This window comes from Mustelus asterias, unplaced genomic scaffold (genome assembly GCF_964213995.1).
Source record: "Mustelus asterias unplaced genomic scaffold, sMusAst1.hap1.1 HAP1_SCAFFOLD_124, whole genome shotgun sequence".
NCBI classification, from domain to species: domain Eukaryota; kingdom Metazoa; phylum Chordata; class Chondrichthyes; order Carcharhiniformes; family Triakidae; genus Mustelus; species Mustelus asterias.
Window position 1 is genome coordinate 931,451 of NW_027590162.1, and position 24,252 is coordinate 955,702.

The 24,252-nt window shown below is 43.4% G+C and overlaps 2 protein-coding genes and 1 non-coding gene across 3 annotated transcripts; 1 reads left to right on the plus strand and 2 right to left on the minus strand.

The window, feature by feature from the left end:
* Positions 1 to 1,814: 1,814 nt before the first annotated feature.
* Positions 1,815 to 1,897, plus strand: trnal-uaa (transfer RNA leucine (anticodon UAA)). The gene has a single exon. It is a non-coding gene; the product is annotated as a tRNA-Leu (tRNA).
* An 11,655-nt stretch (positions 1,898 to 13,552) lies between these two features.
* On the minus strand, positions 13,553 to 13,942 carry LOC144484730 (histone H2A-like). Its single transcript, XM_078203163.1, has one exon. The coding sequence runs from the start codon at positions 13,940 to 13,942 to the stop codon at positions 13,553 to 13,555; it is 390 nt and encodes a 129-aa protein (XP_078059289.1).
* A 1,510-nt stretch (positions 13,943 to 15,452) lies between these two features.
* On the minus strand, positions 15,453 to 16,427 carry LOC144484709 (histone H2B 1.2-like). The gene is made up of 2 exons (XM_078203150.1): positions 16,395 to 16,427; positions 15,453 to 15,881 (listed from the first exon to the last, which is right to left on the minus strand). The coding sequence occupies exons 1-2, from the start codon at positions 16,425 to 16,427 to the stop codon at positions 15,453 to 15,455; spliced, it is 462 nt and encodes a 153-aa protein (XP_078059276.1).
* Between the last annotated feature and the right edge of the window lie 7,825 nt (positions 16,428 to 24,252).

Sequence of the window (24,252 nt, forward strand, 5' to 3'; positions counted from 1 at the left end):
ATAGATTCAATCTTGAGTTAGACAGATTTTTGAGTTACAAGAGAATCAAGGGTTGTGGGGACAGGTACTGAAGTGGAGTGGAGGCCACAATCAGATCAGCCATGATCTTACTGAATGGCAGAACAGGCCTGATGGGCTGAATGGCCTTCTCCTGCTCCTTTTTCTTATGTTCTGGTAGTGTGTGTGTGGGACTAACTCCTTTTCTCAGTCTCTGTTACAGTTTTCAGTGTGGAATTAACTCAGTCTGATACTGCATTTCAATGTGGAATTGATTCTCTGTCCGACACTTATTGTATGCGAGTGTGCAATGTTTCTTTAACTGTACAAGACACAGTTAATGATCTTTGATCAGAAGTGTTTTGACCCTACTGCTCTCAAATTTACTCAGAATTAAACCCATCACTTTCTCCTGCTTCTACAGACCAAAGTCACCCAAACAAAAACATACCTTCACAGAAACTGAGGGGCCGAATTCCAAAACCAACATCCAGCTTGATTCAAAATCGCTCTTAATTTGTCTATTTCAGGCCTCAGTTTTCTGAGCAACAGCTGCAATAATTCACAGGTAAAATCATGTGGACGCTGGACATCTGAAACAAGGTGAAAATTCTGGAATACACAACAGGTCAGGCAGCATCTGTGGAGAGAGAAACAGAGTTCATGTTTCAGCTCACTGACAATCAGCCTACAATAAACTACTTGCTGATATCTGCTCGTCGCGGCCACAGTTCCCACGTGAGGAGGTAATGGTGTAGTGGTATTGTCACTGGACGAGTGACCCAGAGGTCCAGTGCAATTCAATGGGACCTGATTATCACCTCAGCACAGTGTGCAATTTGAGCTCAATTAAAATCTGGAATTAAAGGTCTAATGATGGCCGTGTTGTAAAAACCCATTTGGTTCTCTGATACCCCTATAGGAAAGGAAACCCACCCACATTACCTGTTCTGGCCTCCCTGTGACTGTGCACAAGCAGCGCCTGAGTTCATTGCAGCGCTTTAAGATCTGCCTCACCCCGGCGCTCCCTATTCTCCGGGCACAAACCTGCCTGTTCCACCGGCGGGATTGAGTCAGGAATTCTCTCCACACCTTCCATTGGAACATTCCCGACAGCTTTCAGGGGAGAGGATCAGAAATCAGCCGTTTCCCTCTGTCCCTGTGAAGCCTGTGTGAAGGGGTTGGTTGGTAATCTCTCTGTTTCTGCTTTTCCACTGATCTGAGATTTGCTCCGTTTTAAATTGCTGAACGAGGTCTGATTCGCGCCGGTTACAGATAAGAGATTGAGAAGTTCAAACTGTTCCTAAAATAACGCCAGGATTCTGTGAGGGAAAATACAATAAACAGATTATAAAGTGTGAGATTGAAATAGTTTCCTGAACATTCAGGCGTTCCGTTATTTTGTATTTTTCCTGCACTGAAATTGGCGGGTTTTTCCAATTTGAAAATGTGAACCAATCAAAACCTCCCATTTCTTCTCCCTGGCTCTCCGATTGGTGAAGAATTGGATTGACATGAGGTTGTCCAATCAGAGCTGGAGTCTGGCTGCAGCCTCACAAACCGCTCACAATGATTATTAATAGAGATTAAACTGACGGAATCTGGATTTGAGATATTAAATGTACTTTGTTTCCACAGATAAATATTTGAAGAAACCAGATATTTCCTCCACAGGAATTACAGGGAAGAATGTCCCAGCTTCTTCTCACAATTCCACAGTCTCCGAGAACAGAAATGAGTCCAGAGGCACATTTTTAATCCAGCAATCAAACAGCAGGAATGGCAGACGCTGTGTCTCTATCACGTCTAGTTTTCGTACCAGGATGGCCGAGTGGTAAAGGCGTTGGACTTAAGATCCAATAGACATATGTCCGCGTGGGTTCGAACCCCACTCCTGGTAGAAGGATTTTTAACACTACATTCTGCACCCTCTCCTTTCCTTCTCCCCTGTATACTCTGCGAACGGTATGCTCGGTCTGTATAGTGCGCAAGAAACCAGAGTTTTCACAGCAGAGTAATTATTTCTTGTCACAATAAGAAATCAAATCAATCTCAATACCGCTGACAGGGTGATCCATAAATCCCAGTCCAAACCATTATCAGATCATCACTGTGTCAATCCCACAATAGAGCAGCCTTAGCTCCAAATTAAGTATCTGATAAAACCGTAAAATGGTTTTTTGGTTAAATGTTACACAATTAACCTTAATAATGTACTTTGAGATTCCAGTTAAATACCAGTCATATCACCCACATCAGGGGTTTGGAAGTGACAGTACTAATCGCCATGGTGAGTTCTCACAAATACATTAGATACAAATCTGAAAGACAATCTCAGATTGAGGTATTCTGAAAGCGAGTATAACCTGAGATACAAACTCAGGTTCCAGTTGAAAACTCACCCAGATTATGAAACTAAAAGTTACAATATCAGTTTGATGACTATGAACTGAACCATAAATTATAAACTAATCCTCACTCACACTGAGCCAGATGGAAGACACTGTACCAATTCCAGACTGAGCTCCATTTTACACTCATGTCAAAATTCTTACTCAGAATCAGACTGTCACAGATCAAATCAATGCGAACAACCTGAGTGAAACTTGCATAGCAATCTAGTATCAGATTGAAGGATACATTATCTTTCACAATTGTGTTCACAGTAACAGAGATTTATTGCTGGGCCGAAACTCACTCACATTATTTGCTTCATACCTACTGCATCAGTGGCCTATTTCTGTGTTGGAAAGTTATTTGGAATTAATCCAAATAGATAACTTGTCCCAGAGATTGAAGGTTATTTAATTAATCCCATACTCACACTAAATACCAAAGACTGATAAATAAGAGAATAGTTCTAATCACATGTTCAGCATCAACAGCTGAAAAGTACAGGCTGTTTACTGCACTCACTCACAGGAGCTGAGTCTGAGTGATATGAAATAAATCACACACACACCAATTGTATCACTGAGGGATTTGGAAACAACCAAAGGCTCACACAGAGTAACGGAAACAAATGGAAGATTAGATAGAGAGAGATGTGAGTGAAAAATCCCAAATGAGACACACAATTTTAAACAGCATCATAGATTTACATACATGATTAATTCCACTGACAGGAACAGCATGAAGCTGATGTTCTGCAAACAGTACCAGGGGAATTAAAGCATATGTTCCATAAACAGCAGCAGGGGATTTAAAATTACTGATGTTTGCCACACTTATATAAAATGCTCACAGATATAGAGGCCATTGACAGGTCTAGAATGATCCGACACTCACACACTTTATAAGTGTCTGCCAGATATATATAACTGGCACCTTCAGAAATAACACCAGACAAATTCAGATTCAGAATGGAACCAGATACTGAAACATGTGAATTGATTCCAACACTGATTGTCTTGGGCAGCCCATACCTACGGGGATATGATGGATCATGACGACAATTCCTACCATACACATCACCAGGCAGGTCTCTATTGCACAAATAAAAGCAAATTACTGTGGATGCTGGAATCTGAAATCAAAAGAGAAAATTCTGGAAAATCTCAGCAGGTCTGGCAGCATCTGTAAGATGACAAAGGTCTTCGACAAAGGGTCATCTGGAATCGAAACGTCAGCTCTTTTCTCTCCATACAGATGCTGCCACACCTGCTGAGATTCTCCAGCATTTTCTCTTTTGCTACTGCACAATGTGATTCTGCAATGGGGCAACACTTACTAAATAATCCTGATTGTGCTCAGAATTACACTGAAAATGTGACCAGAAGAGCAGAATTTTTTTTGAAAGATGTGACCTCCCCTTTAAGGCAGAGGTGAGGAGGAACCTTTTTGATCAGTTGTTTTTTTTTACTTTATCCATTCATGGGATGAGGGCATCACTGGCTCGGCCAGGATTTATTGCCACCCATAATTGCCCTGGGGTAGGCGGTGCTGAACTGCAACCTTCAACTGCTGCTGCCAATGCCATATAGGTACACCCACAGTGTGTTTTTTTTGGGGGGGGGATGTTGGGGAGTGGGAAGTTCCTGGACTCTGACCTACTGACACTGAAGGAACGGCGATATATTTCCAAGCCCTGATGATGAGTGGCTTGGAGGGAGATTTCCAGGTGATGTTGTTCTGATGCATCTGCTTTTCCTTTTCCTTCTCGGCTATAGTCATGTTGGGTTTGGAAGGTTCTGTCAAATAAACCTTTGTGAATTCTGGCAATGCATCTTGTAGATGGTGTGCACTGCTGACCCTGTCTGTCAATGGTAACATAAGCCTTATTGTGACTAATAAATACACTTTAACTTTAACTTTTGGTGGAGGGAGTGACTCTTTGTGGATGGGAAACGAATTAAGTCAGATGCTTTGTACTGGATAGTGTCAAACTTCTAGTGTTGTTGGAGATGCATTCACCCAGGCAAGTTACATCTGGAAACCGGGTACTCCGGCTTCCTTCCACAGTCCAAAGATGTGCAGGTTGGGTGGATTGGTCATTCTAGATTGCCTTTGTGTGGTTAAAAAGTGAAGGTCAGGGAGATTAGCGGGGTGGGTGCGTGGGACTCTGGCTATAGGACATGGATGGGATGCTCTGTCGGAGAGTCAGTGCAGTTTCAATGGGCCAAATGGTCTCCTTCAGCACTGTAGGGATTCTGTGATTTAAAGGTCATTTGACTGTCAGGACTGCCCTGAGGAAAGTGTGAAAGCTGTTTGTAGCATTTGCAGCAGTGAGCTTGTTGCAGATCAAATGGTTGATTGCAAGCGAGAGTCGATGAAAATAACTGTTTCCTGCAAAGAAATAGAAGAGACACTTGTGGGGAACTGCAAAATGTTTTTCTTTCAAACTGCTCCTGAAAAGGTGAATAGCAGAAAATGGTTTTGATCCATCGACTTCTGGGTTACGGGCGCAGCACGCTTCCGCTGTGCCACTCTGCTATTACCTAACAGCTTCTTGCTTATTATTGCTGAGCTGTAGTAGGACAAAATGTCACTGTTGCATTGCTGTTTAATGTCAGAAAATGTGCTCAGCAGCTCCGCCTGGCGGCACAATTCCATGCTTAACACACCAAGAATGGAACACACATAAAAGCAGCAAGAGACTGACAGGAGGCACAGGCAAAGGAGAATGGACCGACTGATCATTTGTGTAAAGTGTTCATGAAAAGATCAGCCATGATCTTATTGAATGGCGGTGCAGGCTCGAGCTGACAAATGGCCTACTGATGCTCCACGCTTTTATAATCTCATATTCTTCTTTGGATCCAATACTATTTAATTTATTTTGTTAGCCATGATTGGGGCACTTTCCGGTTATGTTTACGTGCCAGAAAGGAATGTATAACTCTTCCATTACATACAACTATGCCTTAAATATTAAACATTAAATATTAGCCATTGCCTATCGACCGTTATGCCATTTTATGAATCTATTAATCCGTAATCTATCTGTAATTCTGTAATTACATAACAAGTGAGCTGCTGCAGAGACAAACAGTTAATAGCAAATATTTCAGATCAACATCTGCCCATCAGAACTGTTTGAAGTTAGAAATGTAATACATTACAGGCAAATGGAGAGGAGAGGGGCTCATGTGAAAAAGAACGAAATGGAATATCTGTGACATGCACACATGCATTAAATAGTAAGAATTAGTTACACAGTGAAAGGGATAATCACCAGATACATAAAGTAAGAAAAATCTGAAAGGAGGAGAGGTGCTCTGAACACCAGGAAAGACCCAGGACAGAATAATCCGTGTGAGAGTGAGATGCAGAATGAAAATGGCAGGTGACTAGAAACTCTTCTCAGAAATTCAATCATCATTGTGAACTGATTGGAAATGTTCCAAGTGTGGGACATGGGAGCGACACACTTGTGAACCCTGCCTGCCACAGAGCGGTGAGAAGATTGGTTGAGGAAAGGGAAGAAATACCAGAAGTTCCTGAATGGAAGGCCGCATTACCTTTCCTCACAGTTCAGTGTCTACATGCAGGAGAATTAGCTTTTGCAACATTATATTTTTTCTAAAATTTCACTGCTAATGATGTGCTCTGCATTGGTAGATTGAGTGACTGCTTTGTGGAACATCTCCCATCAGTCCAGAAGCATGACTCAGATCCAATCCTGAACGAGAATCCCAAACCTAAATAACGTAAACTAGGAAGTTATGAGAGGTGAGTTTGCTAAAATAGATTACGGATTAATACATTCATAAAATGGCATAACGGTCGATAGGCAATGGCTAATATTTAAGGCATAGTTGTATGTAATGGAAGAGTTATACATTCCTTTCTGGCACGTAAACATAACTGGAAAGTGGCCCAATCATGGATAACAAAATAAATTAAATAGTATTGGATCCAAAGAAGAATATGAGATTATAAAAGCGTGGAGCATCAGTAGGCCATTTGTCAGCTCGAGCCTGCACCGCCATTCAATAAGATCATGGCTGATCTTTTCATGAACACTTTACACAAATGATCAGTCGGTCCATTCTCCTTTGCCTGTGCCTCCTGTCAGTCTCTTGCTGCTTTTATGTGTGTTCCATTCTTGGTGTGTTAAGCATGGAATTGTGCCGCCAGGCGGAGCTGCCGAGCACATTTTCTGACATTAAACAGCAATGCAACAGTGACATTTTGTCCTACTACAACTCAGCAATAATAAGCAGGAAACTGTTAGCTTATAGCAGAGTGGCGCAGCGGAAGCGTGCTGGGCCCATACCCCAGAGGTCGATGGTTCGAAACCATTCCCTACTATTCACGTTTTCAGGAGCAGTTTGAAAGAAAAACATTTTGCAGTTCCCCATAAGTGTCTCTTCTATTTCTTTGCAGGAAGCAGTTATTTTCATCAACTCTCGCTTGCAATCAACCATTTGATCTGCAACAAGCTCACTGCTGCAAATGCTACAAACAACTTTCCCACTTTCCTCAGGGCAGTCCTGACAGTCAAATGACCTTTAAATCACAGAATCCCTACAGTGCTGAAGGAGATCATTTGGCCCATTGAAACTGCACTGACTCTCCGACAGAGCATCCCATCCATGTCCTATAGCCAGAGCCCCACGCACCCACCCCGCTAATCTACCTAACCTTCACTTTTTACCACACAAAGGGCAATCTAGAATGACCAATCCACCCAACTTGCACATCTTTGGACTGTGGAAGGAAGCCGGAGTACCCGGTTTCCAGATGTAACTTGCCTGGGTGAATGCAGCTCCAACAACACTAGAAGTTTGACACTATCCAGTACAAAATATCTGACTTAATTCGTTTCCCATCCACAAAGAGTCACTCCCTCCACCAAAAGTTAAAGTTAAAGTGTATTTATTAGTCACAATAAGGCTTATGTTACCATTGACAGACAGGGTCAGCAGTGCACACCATCTACAAGATGCATTGCCAGAATTCACAAAGGTGCATTTGACAGAACCTTCCAAACCCACAATGACAATAGCCGAGAAGGAAAAGGAAAAGCAGATGCATCAGAACAACACCACCTGGAAATCTCCCTCCAAGCCACTCATCATCAGGGCTTGGAAATATATCGCCGTTCCTTCAGTGTCAGTAGGTCAGAGTCCAGGAACTTCCCACTCCCCAACATCCCCCGCCAAAGAAAAAACACACTTTGGGTGTACCTATATGGCATTGGCAGCAGCAGTTGAAGATTGCAGTTCAGCACTGCCTACCCCAGGGCAATTAAGTGTGGGCAATAAATCCTGGCTGAGCCAGTGATGCCCTCATCCCATGAATGGATAAAGAAAAAAAAACAACTGATCAAAAAGGTTCCTCCTCACCTCTGCCTTAAAGGGGAGGTCACATTTTTCAAAAAAAAACTCTGCCCTTCTGGTCACATTTTCAGTGTAATTCTGAGCACAATCAGGATTATTTAGTAAGTGTTGCCCCATTGCAGAATCACATTGTGCAGTAGCAAAAGAGAAAATGCTGGAGAATCTCAGCAGGTGTGGCAGCATCTGTAAGGAGAGAAAAGAGCTGACGTTTCAAGTCCAGACGACCCTTTGTCGAAGACCTTTGTCATCTTACAGATGCTGCCAGACCTGCTGAGATTTTCCAGAATTTTCTCTTTTGATTTCAGATTCCAGCATCCACAGTAATTTGCTTTTATTTGTGCAGTAGCGACCTGCCTGGTGATGTGTATGGTAGGATTTGCCGTCATGATCCACCATATCCCCGTAGGTATGGGCTGCCCAAGACACACAATCAGTGTTGGAATCAATTCACATGTTTCAGTATCTGGTTCCATTCTGAATCTGAATTTGTCTGGTGTTGTTTCGGAGGGTGCCAGTTAGAAATATCTGGCAGACTCTTATAAAGTGTGTGAGTGTTGGATCATTCGAGACCTGTCAATGGCCTCTATATCTGTGAGCATTTCATATAAGTGTGGCAAACATCAGTAATTTTAAATCCCCTGCTGCTGTTTGTGGAATATATGCTTTAATTCCTCTGGTACTGTTTGCAGAACATCAGCTTCATGCTGTTCCTGTCAGTGGAATTAATCATGTATGTAAATCTATGATGCTGTTTAAAATTGTGTGTCTCATTTGGGATTTTTCACTCACGTCTCTCTCTATCTAATCTTCCATTTGTTTCCGTTACTCTGTGTGAGCCTTTGGTTGTTTCCAAATCCCTCAGTGATACAATTGGTGTGTGTGTGATTTATTTCATATCACTCAGACTCAGCTCCTGTGAGTGAGTGCAGTAAACAGCCTGTACTTTTCAGCTGTTGATGCTGAACATGTGATCAGAACTATTCTCTTATTTATCAGTCTTTGGTATTTAGTGTGAGTATGGGATTAATTAAATAACCTTCAATCTCTGGGACAAGTTATCTATTTGGATTAATTCCAAATAACTTTCCAACACAGAAATAGGCCACTGATGCAGTAGGTTTGAAGAAAATAATTTGAGTGAGTTTTGGCCCAGTAACAAATCTCTGTCACTGTGAACACAACTGTGAAAGGTAATGTATCCTTCAATCTGATACTGGATTGCTATGCAAGTTTCACTCAGGTTGTTCACATTGATATGATCTGTGACAGTCTGATTCGGAGTAAGAATTTTGACATGAGTGTAAAATGGAGCTCAGTCTGGAATTGGCACAATGTCTTCCATCTGGCTCAGTGTGAGTGAGGATTAGTTTATAATTTATGGTTCAGTTCATAGTCATCAAATTGATATTGTAACTTTTAGGTTCATAATTTCGGTGAGTTTTCAACTGGAACCTGAGTTTGTATCTCAGGTTATACTCGCTTTCAGAATATCTCAATCTGAGATTGTCTTTCAGATTTGTATCTAATGTATTTGTGAGAACTCACCATGGCGATTAGTACTGCCACTTCCAAACCCCTGATGTGGGTGATATAACTGGTATTTAACTGGAATCTCAAAGTACATTATTAAGGTTAATTGTGTAACATTTAACCAAAAAACCATTTTACGGTTTTATCTGATACTTAATTTGGAGCAAAGGCTGCTCTATTGTGGGATTGACACAGTGATGATCTGATAATGGTTTGGACTGGGATTTATGGGTCACCCTGTCGGCGGTATTGAGTTTGATTTGATTTCTTATTGTGACAAGAAATAATTACTATGTTGTGAAAACTCTGGTTGCGTGCGCACTTCGCAGTGTATACAGAGGAGAAGGTGCAGAATGTAGTGTTAAAAATCCTTCTTAAGTCCAACGCCTTAACCACTCGGCCATCCTGGTACGAAAACGAGACGTGATAGGGACACAGCATCTGCCATTCCTGCTGTTTGATTGCTGGATTGAAAATGTCCCTCTGCAATCATTTCTGTTCTCGGAGACTGTGGAATTGATGAGCTGTCTGTGTCCTCTTTTTAGGTCAAACCAAACCAAGTAAACAAACACAGATTAAATCAGGACAAAGTAAAAGGGGCAGCTCCCCAAAAAGGAGGGGGAACAGCCCGAACAGAAATCAAAGTACAAAGGAAACTTAAAAACATCAAATTAAAATGTGATTATTTCTCTGAGCTCGGAGAATGTGTGAGAAGGAGCTGGCGACATTCTTCCCTGTAACTCGTGTGGAGTTCTTCAAATATTTATCTGTGGAAACAAAGAACATTCAATAACTCAAATACAGATTCCGTCAGTTTAATCTCTATTAATAATCATTGTGAGCGGTTTGTGAGGCTGCAGCCAGACACTAGCTCTGATTGGTCACTCTCATTTCAATCACATTCTTCACCAATCGGAGAGCCAGGGGGAAGAAATGGGAGATTTTGATTGGTTCACATTTTCAAATTGGGAAAAACCCGCCAATTTCAGTGCAGGAAAAGTATAAAATAACGGAACGCCTTAACGTTCAGGAAACTATTTCAATCTCACACTTTATAATCTGTTTATTGTATTTTCCCTCACAGAATCCTGGCGCTATTTTAGGAACAGTTTGAATTTCTCAATCTCTTATCTATAACCCGCGGTAATCAGTCCCCGTTCAGCAATTTGAAACGGAGCAAATCTCAGCTCAGTGGAAAAGCAGAAACATAGAGATTGCCAACCAACTCCTTCACACAGACTTCACAGGGACAGAGAGAAACGGCTGATTTCTGACCCTCTCCCCGAAAGCTGTCGGGAATGTTACAATGGAAGGTGTGGAGAGAATTCCTGACTCAATCCCGCCGGTGGAACAGGCAGGTTTGTGCCCGGAGAATAGGGAGCGCCGGGGGGAGGCAGATCTTAAAGCGCTGCAATGGACTCAGGCGCAGCTTGTGCGCAGATCTCGCTGATTCCGTCCTCTGGGAAAACTGCGGAATAAACAGATCAGCCCGAGAATAACCTTTTCATTCCCGCCTTTATTCTGTTCCGGGAGCGGTGCCCAGATAACTCGAGTGAAAAAAAAATCTTATTCTGAAACTGAATATAGTTATACATAGAACATAGAACATAGAACAGTACAGCACAGAACAGGCCCTTCGGCCCACGATGTTGTGCCGACCTTCATCTGAAACCAAGATCAAGCTATCCCACTCCCTATCATCCTGGTGTGCTCCATGTGCCTATCCAATAACCGCTTAAATGATCCTAAAGTGTCTGACTCCACTATCACTGCAGGCAGTCCATTCCACACCCCAACCACTCTCTGCGTGAAGAACCTACCTCTGATATCCTTCCTATATCTCCCACCATGAACCCTATAGTTATGCCCCCTTGTAATAGCTCCATCCACCCGAGGAAATAGTCTTTGAACGTTCACTCGATCTATCCCCTTCATCATTTTATAAACCTCTATTAAGTCTCCCCTCAATCTCCTCCGCTCCAGAGAGAACAGCCCCAGCTCCCTCAACCTTTCCTCATAAGACCGACACTCCAAACCAGGCAGCATCCTGGTAAATCTCCTCTGCACTCTTTCCAGCGCTTCCACATCCTTCTTATAGTGAGGTGACCAGAACTGCACGCAATATTCCAAATGCGGTCTCACCAAGGTCCTGTACAGTTGCAGCATAACCCCACGGCTCTTAAACTCCAACCCCCTGTTAATAAAAGCTAACACACTATATGCCTTCTTCACAGCTCTATCCACTTGACTGGCAACCTTTAGAGATCTGTGGATATGGACCCCAAGATCTCTCTGTTCCTCCACAGTCTTCAGAACCCTACCTTTGACCCTGTAATCCACATTTAAATTAGTCCTACCAAAATGAATCACCTCACATTTATCAGGGTTAAACTCCATTTGCCATTTTTCAGCCCAGCTTTGCATCCTATCTATGTCTCTTTGCAGCCTACAAGACCCCTCCACCTCATCCACTACTCCACCAATCTTGGTGTCATCAGCAAATTTACTGATCCACCCTTCAGCCCCCTCCTCTAAGTCATTAATAAAAATCACAAAGAGCAGAGGACCAAGCACCGATCCCTGTGGCACTCCGCTAGCAACCTGCCTCCAGTCCGAAAATTTTCCATCCACCACCACCCTCTGTCTTCGATCAGATAGCCAGTTACCTATTCAATTGGCCAACTTTCCCTCTATCCCACACCTCCTTACTTTCATCATAAGCCGACCATGGGGGACCTTATCAAACGCCTTACTAAAATCCATGTATATGACATCAACCGCCCTACCTTCATCAACACACCTAGTTACCTCCTCAAAAAATTCTATCAAATTTGTGAGGCACGATTTGCCCTTCACAAATCCGTGCTGACTATCCCGGATTAATCCGCATCTTTCTAAATGGTCGTAAATCCCATCCCTAAGGACCTTTTCCATCAATTTACCAACCACCGAAGTCAGACTAACCGGTCTATAATTACCAGGGTCATTTCTATTCCCTTTCTTAAACAGAGGAACAACATTTGACACTCTCCAGTCCTCTGGCACCATCCCCGTGGACAGTGAGGACCCAAAGATCAAAGCCAAAGGCTCTGCAATCTCATCCCTCGCCTCCCAAAGAATCCTAGGATACATTTCATCAGGCCCAGGGGACTTATCGACCTTCAGTTTATTCAAAACTGCCAGTACATCCTCCCTCCAAACATCTATTTCCTCCAGCCCATGAGCCTGTAACACCTTCTCTTCCTGAAAAACATGGCCCCTCTCCTTGGTGAACACTGAAGAAAAGTATTCATTCATCACCTCGCCTATCTCTACTGATTCCATACACAAGTTCCCACCACTGTCCTTGACCGGCCCTAACCTCACCCTGGTCATTCTTTTATTCCTCACATAAGAGTAAAAAGCCTTGGGGTTTTCCTTGATCCGACCCGCCAAGGACTTCTCATGTCCCCTCCTAGCTGTCCTCAGCCCCTTTTTCAGCTCATTCCTTGCTAACTTGTAACCCTCAATCGAGCCATCTGAACCTTGTTTCCTCATCCCTACATAAGCTTCCCTCTTCCTTTTCACAAGACATTCCACCTCTTTTGTGAACCACGGTTCCCTCACTCGCCCATTTCCTCCCTGCCTACATCATTAAATGTAAATAATTACGTCCTGATATTGTGCTGGGCCTCATTGTCCGTCACAAATCCCAGACGGGTTGAAAATCTGCTCTCAGTTCAGTTTGATTGTTCCTTCAATCTGAGTGTGTGTGTGAGGGGCGGATATGAAGTCCCATTCACAGCATTCCGGAACGGGACAAATCTCTATCCTCCAGAAAGAGATTTCTCATTCACTCAATAAGGGAAAAGATGGCGCAGATTTTTCAGATTGTGGGTGGCTCTTAAAAGAGCCGTTGAGTTTGAGGTGCTTTTCAGCCATCAATCTTTGATGCTGTTTCTCACTCTGGGGCAATTGTGTACCTGAATTTAAATAATTACCTCAGACATGGTGCTGGAAATGATATTTCCAACATATGTAAAATGTTCTCCAATAAATAGCATAAATTTACATGCATTAAAACACCTGGGTCAGTAATGTGCACAGGGCGAACTACGGATTGATAAAGCAAAGCGAGAAACAGCTCTACTGTGAAGAGCAGTACAGTGTCTCTGACGGTTAGACAACAGATCACCCTTTTTCAGATAAAGTGAGTGGCTCTGAAAAGAGCCTTTGGGTTATCAGATTAAAGAATGGTCGCTTCACTTGCTCTTGGACGAGGCCGCAGAAGTTTTCTTGGGCAGCAACACGGCCTGGATATTAGGCAGCACCCCGCCCTGAGCCATGGTCACTCCTCCCAGCAGCTTGTTGAGCTCCTCGTCGTTGCGGACGGCCAGCTGCAGGTGTCTGGGGATGATGCGGGTCTTCTTGTTGTCCCGGGCCGCGTTCCCGGCCAACTCCAGGATTTCAGCGGTCAGATACTCGAGCACAGCAGCCAGATAGACCGGGGCTCCGGCACCCACACGCTCAGCATAGTTGCCCTTTCTCAGGAGCCTGTGAACACGGCCCACCGGGAACTGCAGTCCAGCCCGGGAGGAGCGAGACTTGGCCTTGGCCCGAGCTTTCCCGCCGCTCTTTCCTCTTCCAGACATCTGCACAATCTCACAAACACTTTCACAAAGAATGCTGAAATCCACTCCCTTTCGCTTCTCTTATAGCTCCGGGAGGAATGGAGGTGCGGACATTGCAAAGATGTGCGGGTTAGGTTGATTGGCCAGGTTAAAAATTGCCCCTTAGAGTCCTGGGATGCGTAGGTTAGAGGGATTAGCAAGTAAATATGTGGGGATAGGGCCTGGGTGGGATTGTGGTCGGTGCAGACTCGATGGGCCGAACGGCCTCCTTCCGCACTGTAGGGTTTCTATGATTGCTGATTGGTCACTTTGTTGCTGCCTCTCAGCATCTTGTTCATATGACCAATCAGAAATCTGCCTAACTCACCAATCCGGGGAGCCCACGGAGTGATAGCGGAAAATAACGGCGCCAAAATCTCAGATTCCAACCGATTTCATTTCAAACCGTAAAAGCCGCCAAAGCGGAAAATAACAAGAGTTTCGGAAATTATTCTAATCGGTAATGGTGAATTCATTTTGAGGAATGTAAGAATCTCCCTTTCTCTCTTCCCCAGTCTATAGTTAACCTATATCTGGCAGTTTCTGATTTTCAGTCTGGGTTTATCTGAAAACAAGCCGAAAATAAATTGTTCAACTTTGGAAAGTTCGCAGATATATTTCTCAAACAAGAAATACGGTTAATACCAAATCCCATCAATAATTAACTATCTATCAACAACGTTTTTAAAACATCAGTCTGTGTTTGCACAATTTCACATTTTATCCCAAGTTGCAGATTTGCTTTTAGAATGCGGGATACATTCGGGGTTAATCTCTTTCTTTTTAAAACTCTCGAACCAGCCGCCAGAAAGTTTCATTGACATCGTTCTGCAAACGGACGGGCTGTTCTCCATCTTCGTCGAGACTGAGGGTTCCTGCACAACCGGGGCTTATAGGGAATAAACTAATCGATCATTGAGACCAAACTGGAAACTGAGGAGTTTGCACTTTTTCCCCCGATTCCGCGTGGTTTTCCTGCGGGCACTCCGCTTTCTTCACACAGCCCAAAGATATGCGGGTTGGGTGGATTGGCTATGCTAAATTGCCCCAGTGTGAGAGGGATTAACAGGGTAAATATGTAGGGTCACGAGGATGGGTGAGGGATTGTTGTAGGTGCAAACTCAATGGGCCGAATGGCCCCCTGTACTGCAGGGATTCGATGATTCTGACACATTTGCTCCATTCGCTCTCTCTCTCTAAAGCCTGGGAAAGGGACCTAATATCAACGCGTCTGAGATCTAAACCCAGAGGGTCAGGAACGAGTTAATTAATTTTAAATATTACTCAGACCCAATGATCCACCGGGCGGTTGACTTACATTACTCCGTGTCTATCATTGATAACCAGAAAAACAGCAATTATGATTGTTCGAGACGCTGCGTCGTAAAATAATAAATGAAACTAAATGGATGATACAGCCTTTTCCCAGAGATTGTGGATGGCTCTTAAAAGAGCCGTTGTGTTTGGAGTGTTTTTCAGTCCATGGGGAGTTTTACTTGGAGCTGGTGTACTTGGTCACCGCCTTTGTCCCTTCCGACACGGCGTGCTTGGCCAGTTCCCCGGGCAGCAGCAGGCGCACGGCGGTCTGGATCTCCCGGGAGCTGATGGTGCTGCGCTTGTTGTAATGGGCCAGGCGGGAAGCCTCACCCGCGATGCGCTCGAAAATATCGTTCACGAACGAGTTCATGATGCTCATGGCCTTGGAGGAGATGCCGGTGTCGGGGTGAACCTGCTTCATCACTTTGTAGATGTAGATGGAGTAACTCTCCTTCCTCGACTTTCGCCGCTTCTTGCCGCCCTTTGCTGGCAGCTTTTTTTGCGTTTTTTTGGCGCCCTTCTTGGAAACCGGCGCTTTCTTCTCATCCACCATTGTCACAGTTAATTTCAGACACAGAATCACTGAGTCGCGCTCGGAACTCCTCTTTTATAGACCAAAGCAGAGGCCTATGCTAATGAAGGATTGCTGAAAGCCCTGTTCCCCATTGGCTCATTCACAATGATGTCAATTCGTGATGCTGTCTCTGATTGGTTAGTTTAGATACCCAAACACATGGGCCTCTTTTTGGGTCAAACCAAAGAAACAAACTTAAATTAAGTCAGGACAAAGTAAAAGGGGCAGCTCCCCAAAAGGAGGGGAAACAGCCCGAACAAAAATCAAAGTACAAAGGAAACTTCAAGACATCAAATTAAAATGTGATTATCAGGGTCGATAACGCACCCCAACCCCTGCGGTGCCCAACGGGCACGGCCAAACACATTGGTTGCTGCTCAAATCCACAAACTTGTCAATCCGTCCTTTCCCCTTGTCCGCCCCGATCCACCCACCCCCTGACCCTCTCACTCCCTCTGCCGCACCAGCGCATTTCTCTCTGCTGCTAATCCCACATCACTCTATCAGACTGTTGATACTGTTCATACATTTCCCCTTCCTCACCAGCACCAACTGCTCTGCTTTACTTCCGCCCATCACCGGGAGCTGGCAGTGCAGAATATCTGGGCTCAGACAGGGGTTAATGCGAGCTCTGCTGTGCGTGTTAAAGGGGAATAAGTTTGATGAGCAGCAGCCACAAGTCCCACATGTGACACTAACATTGTGGCTAAAACAGAAAACTGACTGAAAGAAGGAGTGGAATGAGAGTTGGACATTACTGGCTGCAAGGTGTTCAGGGACGATTAGTCAAACAATCCCGGAGGGTGATTTACTGTGATCTCTGATATATGTCCGTGTGTTTTATTTTCTCTATAACATTCAGTATTTAAGAGAGTGTGGGCTTTACAGTATGTTGGTTCCGGGATGTTATTCTGTATTTCATTTGGCACCTGTTGGTTTCTGGAATGGAAAATCTTGCGATTTTTTTCTAGCTGCGCTTCTCAGTTTTGGATTTGTTTGTGTTATTTCACTGCACACTTTAATTTCTGCCATGTGAGTAGGTTTTTAATCTACGCATAACAGTCTATGGTATAAGTGTGTTGGTATTTTCCCAAACATGCTGTTCTATTATTTGGAGTGTGTCTCTACCACTAATTCTCAAGGTCTCAGTTATGTGTGATGTTACAGTTCCCATTGAGGTTGATATTGCCCAGTGATCATCTGAAAGGGTCACATGACAAAGGTTCACAACTTGTACTGTAACAAATTAAAGTCAACACTAACCAACGAATCAACATTTGCCCCTTAGCGTCATGGGATTGAATGATAAATACATGGGGTTCCGGGGAAAGGGCCTGGATGGGACTGTGGTCAGTGCAGGCTCGATGGGCCGAATGGCCTCCTTCTGTACTGTAGGGATTCTATGAAACGTCACTTAGCCACTAATGCACTAAATAGAGATGAGACACCATCCTGCCTATCATGACTATTAACTTATGCATGTTCTTTATTCAACATCTAGTACACTCTGCTAGCGAGGTGTGGATTGCTTATAAGTTCCTGAAACATAAATATGGATTTCAGTCTGTGCCAGTCATTTTCTGCTTTATTACAACGGGCTTTATTCTGTCCCTCTCTGTTTCTGGCCTGGAAGGAGTTCAGGTAGGTCCTGCTGTCAGTGTGTGGTAGGTCTGCGTGTCTTTATGCAGAATCTGTTAATTGTTGCAATGTGAGTATTATTTTTCCTGTCAGTGTGAGGAAGATGTGGGTTGTACTCTGTAGCTGCTGTATTTTATGAGTAGGTCATATCAAGTTGGCAGACAATGACAAGTAGGGTACAACAAGGATCACAATCTATATCAATCATTGGGATGCAGCGATTAAAGGCAATAGTTCCAACTTTGGAGAATGCACAAAAAAGGTGGAAGTGTGAGTTGTGAGGAGGAGGCAAAAACTCCTCAAGGGGATTTGAAGTGGCTAAAAGAGTGGGCAACAATTTTGCAGATGGAATGCAATGTGCAGAGTATTCCTTAAATGATGAGGGGCTTGAAAGTGTTGAAATGCAAAAGCACTTGACTGTTCCTATTCATGAGTCACAGAAAACTAATCTGCAGCTAGAACAAGCAATTAAGAAGGAAAAGCCTTTATTACAAGATGTTTTGAATATAGGGGTAAAGATGTTTTACTGTACAAAGAACAAAGAACAAAGAAAATTATAGCACAGGAACAGGCCCATCAGACCTCCAAGCCTGCAGCGACCATGCCGCCTGACTTAACTAAAACCCCCTACGCTTCCGGGGACGATATCCCTCTACTCCCATCTCATTCATGTACTTGTCAAGACGCCCCTTAAAAGGCACTACCGTATCTGCTTCCACTACCTCCCCCGGCAACGAGTTCCAGGCACCCACCACTCTCTGTGTAAGAAATCTGCCTCGTATATGTCTTTTAAAACTTGCCCATCGCACCATAAACCTATGCCCCCTAGTAATTGACTCTTCCACCCTGGGAAAAAGCTTCTGACTATCCACTCTGTCCATGCCTCTCATAATCTTGTAGACTTCTATCAGGTCTCCCCTCAACCTCCGTCGCTCCAGTGAGAACAAACCAAGTTTCTCCATCCTCTCCTCATAGCTAATGCCCTCCATTCCAGGCAACATCCTGGTAAATCTTTTCTGTACCCTCTCCAAAGCCTCCACATTCTTCTGGTAGCGTGGCGACCAGAATTGAACACTATATTCCAAGTGCAGCCTCAGTAAGGTTCTATAAAGCATCAACATGACTTGCCAATTTTTAAACTCAGTACCACGGCCGATGAAGTTAAGCATGCCGTATGCCTTCTTGACTAGTTTCTCCACCTGCATTGCCGCTTTCAGTGACCTGTGTACCTGTACACCCAGATCCCTTTGCCTATCAATACTCCTATCTGTATTAGACCTTCCAAAATACATTACCTCACATTTGTCCGGATTAATCTCCATCTGTCATCTCTCCGTCCTAGTCTCCAACTGATCTATATCCTGCTGTATCCTCTGATGGTCCTCATCGCTATCCGCAAATCCACCAACCTTTGTGTCGTCCGCAAACTTACTAATCAATCCAGTTACATTTTCCTCCAAATCATTTATATATATTACAAACAGCAAAGGTCCCAGCACTGATCCCTGAGGAACACCACTTGTCACAGCCCTCCATTCAGAAATGCAGAGTATTCCTTAATTATATAGAGTCTTGCTGAGACAGCAGCTGGACTATTGTGTGCAGTATTGTTCTCCTTACCTAAAGAAAGATATGATTGCCATAAAGAGAGTGGAATGAAGGTTTACGAAATGAATTCCTTGGTTGGAGGGATTGTTGTATGAGTAAAAACGAGAAACACCAGGTGTTTATTTTCTGGCATTTAAAAGAATGAGAGTTGCTGACATTCAAACATACAACAATCTTACAGGGCCCAATAGGGTAGAAGCAGGAAGTCTGCTTTCCGTGGCTGGTGTGTTTGGAACCAAAGGATACAGACTCAGAATAAGGGGCAGCTCATTTAGGACTGAGATGAGGTGGAATTGTTTCCCTGAGTGGGTGATTCTTTGGAATTATCAGTCCAATGGGCTGTGGAGTCCTACTTGTTGATTAAGTTCATGAGTGAGATGGATAGATTTCTACGTATTAGTAACATCAAGGGATATGGCGACAGAGCAGGGAAATGGTGTTGAAGTGGAAAATCAGCCATGACCTCATTGTGTGACAATATGGGCTCAAAGAGCTGAATGGCCTACTCTTACTCACAATTCACATCTTTAATAATGTTTCAGCATGGTCATCATTTCGTGACTGTAATTAATGAGAAATGACTCCAAGCTTCTTTTTGTATCCTGTCACAATGTGACTGTGGCTTTAAATATAGAGCAGAGCATGTCCACAGCTACTGACTGACCCTTTATTTCCCCAAAGACTTTCCACAATTGAAAAGTCGCATGTCAGGTCAGAGATGGAATACTCTCCACTCACTGGGTAAGTGCATCTCCAACAACATGAAAGAATCTCAAAAACAAAATAATATTTTGGGTTTCACTTGCACACCAGCTTCAGCATTTAATTCCTCAGCCACTGGTGCACAATGTGGACCATCCGTGAGATACACTGCAACAACTCAGTGAGGCTGAGTGTGGGACTCAATCTGCATCTCTCCATCTCTTATAAAGAATGAGATTAATTTTGTGCCTATAAGTATTGGACACTGTTGTCCGTCTGCATGTGTGAGATGAGATGAACATGATTTTGTGACTCTGGCAGTATGTCAGTCTCTGCTGTTGTATGTTAATATGGGGTTAATTCTGTTCCTCAGTTTGCCATGAAGTCAACATGAGTTTGATTTCAGTTTTGCAGTCTTCAGATTTTGAGTAAGAACATGAGTGTGTGATTCATACTGTTTGTATCCATCCCTGGTACAGCAGCTCAAAGTTATTTTCCTTCTGTATCTCTGTTCCTGTGGTGCTGTGTATGACTACAGGATTCATTCTGTAAATGTTACTTTGCTGATACCGTGTGAGTGTGGAGTTCATTTTGTTTCACTTTTCCTCTGATGAACGTTTGGGTGTAAGAATCATTCTGTAGTTGTCATTCCCGAGTATGTTATGGAATTCCTTGTTCTTCCATCTGTCTCTTGGGAATTTGTGAATGTAGGATTAAATTTACAACTGTGATTCTCTCGTTATCTTTGCAAGTGTAGCAATCAATCCTCCTACAGTTGTTCCTTGTGATGTATTGAAATGTGGGATACTTTTGCACTTTAAATTTACATGCATTTCAGGCACTGTGTTAGAAACTATTTATTTAAAACATAATGCATTGATATTTGTTTGCCATTTGATTCAATTTATCATATGGATTTGGGTACATTTTACAGTCATGGGTTATATTCGGTAGCTGTTTTTAAGTTGTGCAAATGGTATTCAATTAGCTCTGTGAATGGTAACATTTGGATACATAACCTGGTAATTAATTACTGCAGTTTGTAGTAACAGAATTGTCATTGCATCTTTCAGTTTGACTCATTGAGAGTTTTGGATTGGTTTACAAAATGTATCAATGCCTATATTCTGAGGTAATTAATTGCAATTTCTTTTAGTATCACAACATCATTTTTTGTCTATTCTGGCTATGAATTCTTATTGAATTTGTGACCAACATGACACAATGTTTTATATCTGTGAGTGGTGTGTTTTGTTGAAATCCTGTGATTGATGTATCTACCTGTCAGCCAAATGTAATATTGAGGAGTTTGCACTTGACACAAAGCTCAACGCGAATGTGTGTTGGGAGAAAGATACAAAGCAGCTTCAGGAGGATTTGGACAGAAGTAATGAGAGGTTCAGAACATTGCAGATGGAATATCATGTGGAATGTGTGAGATTTTCCATTTTCGCAGAAGGAACAGATGTTCAGAGTATTTCTTCAATGCTAAGAGGTTAGAAAGTTTGATGTACAAAGGGACATGGGCATCCTCATTAATAAGTCACTGGAGGTAACAAGGAAATAAAGCAGGTAATTTGGAAGATTAATGGTGCGTTGGTCTTTATTGCAAGAGGATATGAGTACAGGAGGAGTAGTGAAGCCTTGGTTTAATTGTATAGCAGTGTTATTAGATTGCATCTAGAATACTGTGTGCAGTTTCGGTCCCCTCACCTTACGAATAATATTATTGCCTCAGAAGGAGTGCAATGACTGTTCAGCAGATTTGCGCCAGGAATGGCGGGACTGTCTTATGAAGAAATCCTGGGGAAACAGGGCCTGTAGTTCACTGAAAACAACAAAGTATTTAAAAGGGTATACATGGTAGATGCAGGCGAGATGTTACCCCTGGTTGGGAGTCTAGACACAATTTTAAAATAAGGGCAAATCCTCTTTGGACCGAGATCTGCATTTTTCTTTACTCAGCGTTGTGCTCCTTTGGAATTCTGTAGCTCAGAGGGCTGTGGAAGTTCACACACAGAGTAAACATTCATGTAGACATTGACAGATTTCTAAATCTCAATGTCAAAAAGGGAAATTGGGGATAGAGAGGGGAAAGGGCATTGAAGGAGATGGTCAGCCATAATCAGATTGAATGGTGGTGCAGCCTCAATGGGCTGAATGGTCAACTCCTGATCCTAAGTCCCACATTTGTGGGGAAGGAAATTAAAAAAAGCCTCTTTTCCTGTTCAACTCTTGGATTGAAAAGTTGTCTCTTACCTTGCAAACAGTGTGGGGCTGAATACTTCTCTTTGTGACAGTGAACCCAATGAGTTGGCAGTATCACTGTGCTCTGTGAATGGTACTGAAACTGCTTTGTGTTGGAACTGGCTTGATGAAATTGTGCTTGTGCCAAGGAATCATCTGAGACCTTCAAATATCTGCCTGTAAAAAGAAAAATAACTAACTTAACTGAGGAACAGATGAAATAAAAGGTACAAAAGTTTCGATATAACTTCACAAATAACAATTATTTAGGAACCTGGGTAAAAGGAAAACCATGAGCACAAACAATATTTGAGATCACTTCACTAATACACCAAACTGCTTTTGCTCACTGGGTGTTTGGGGCGAGTTTAAAACAATTTTGTGACATTCAGAAACAGCCCAATCCATGCACTGCTGATTGAGTTGAGCTGTGCGAAGCAGCAGTAACTTTTGCACAGGTCAGATATCTATTTCCTGCTCCCACTTTAAACAAATATCGAAAAATAAACAAGCAGCCACTTTGTAAACCCTCTCCTTCCCACTCCAAACCTGCTGCCTACAGTAGAACTTGTTTGTACGGCTGCTCTCGTGGTTATTGTGCAGTTACATTTCCGCTCTTCATTGTACAATAATAATAACAAACATTGGGAGATGGGAACTAAATGAGGCACCTTCCCGGCGGTTTGGGAGTGAAAACAGCAACAATGTTGAATAATGAGTTCTTGCCATTGTGTCCCCCATGCCTTGTTCAGAACCTGTCTGTGAATTGCCTCCCCCGTTAAGAACATGGCTTTGACATTGCCTCCCCCTTCTCTCCACCTCCCCCAATTCTCTCCACCTCCCACTTCTCTCCATTCCCCCACTTCCAATGGCTGGACTTGCAGATAGTGAGGAACATTGTCAGAGGCTACAGAAGGATATAGATAGACTGGAAATTTGGGCAAAGAAATGGCAGATGGAGTTCAATCCTGATAAATGCGAAGTGATGCATTTTGGTAGAACTAACGTAGGGGGGAGCTATACGATAAATGGCAGAACCATAAAGGGTGTAGATATGTAGAGGGACCTGGGTGTGCAAGTCCACAGATCCTTGAAGGTGACGTCACAGGTGGAGAAGGTAGTGAATAAGGCATATGGCATGCTTGCCTTTATAGGACGGGGCATAGAGTATAAAAGTTGGGGTCTGATGTTACAGTTGCATAGAACGTTGGTTCTGGTCGCCACACTACCAGAAGGACGTGGAGGCTTTAGAGAGAGTGCAGAGGAGGTTTACCAGGATGTTGCCTGGTATGGAAGGGCTTAGTTATGAGGAGAGATTGGGTAAACTGGGGTTGTTCTCTCTGGAAAGACAGAGGATGAGGGGTGACCTAATAGAGGTGTATAAAATTATGAAAGGCATAGATAGGGTGAATGGTGGGAAGCTTTTTCCCAGGTCGGAGATGACGTTCACGAGGGGTCATAGGTTCATGGTGAGGCGGGGGTGGGGGGGAGGTTTAACACGGATATCAGAAGGACGTATTTTACACAGAGGGTGGTGGGGGCCTGGAATGCGCTGCCGGGCAAGGTGGTGGAGGCAGACACACTGGGAACGTTTAAGACTTATCTAGATAGCCACATGAACGGAGTGGGAATGGAGGGATACAAAAGAATGGTCTAGTTGGGACCAGGGAGCGGCGTGGGCTTGGAGGACAGAAGGGCCTGTTCCTGTGCTGTATTGTTCTTTGTTCTTGCCCCCGCGCCGCCCCCCCCCCCCCCCCCCTTCTCTCCGGGTCAAAGGTTTGACAAACGGTCATCTGGACTCGAAACATCAGTTCTTTTCTCTATTTACAGATGCTGCCAGACCTGCTGAGATTTTCCGCATATTTTCTTTTGGGACCAAAGACTGACAGATACAGAATGAACTCCACACACCCATTCAGCACCAGAGACTGACGGATACAGATTGAGATCCGTGCACCCTTACAGCAGCAGATGTTAACAGGTACAGAGTTAAACTCACATTCCCACACAGTACCAGGCACTGACAGTGGATGAGAAGTTCACACTCAGACAAAGAAACCCAGACTGAATCAATTTCACACTGACGTACAGTGTTAGAGAATGACAGTGACAGAGTGAATCTCTTTTACATACAGTTCCAGAAAGTGACAAGTACAGAATAAGTCCAGCATGGTGTATGTGACACATGCACAGTTAATTCAGCACT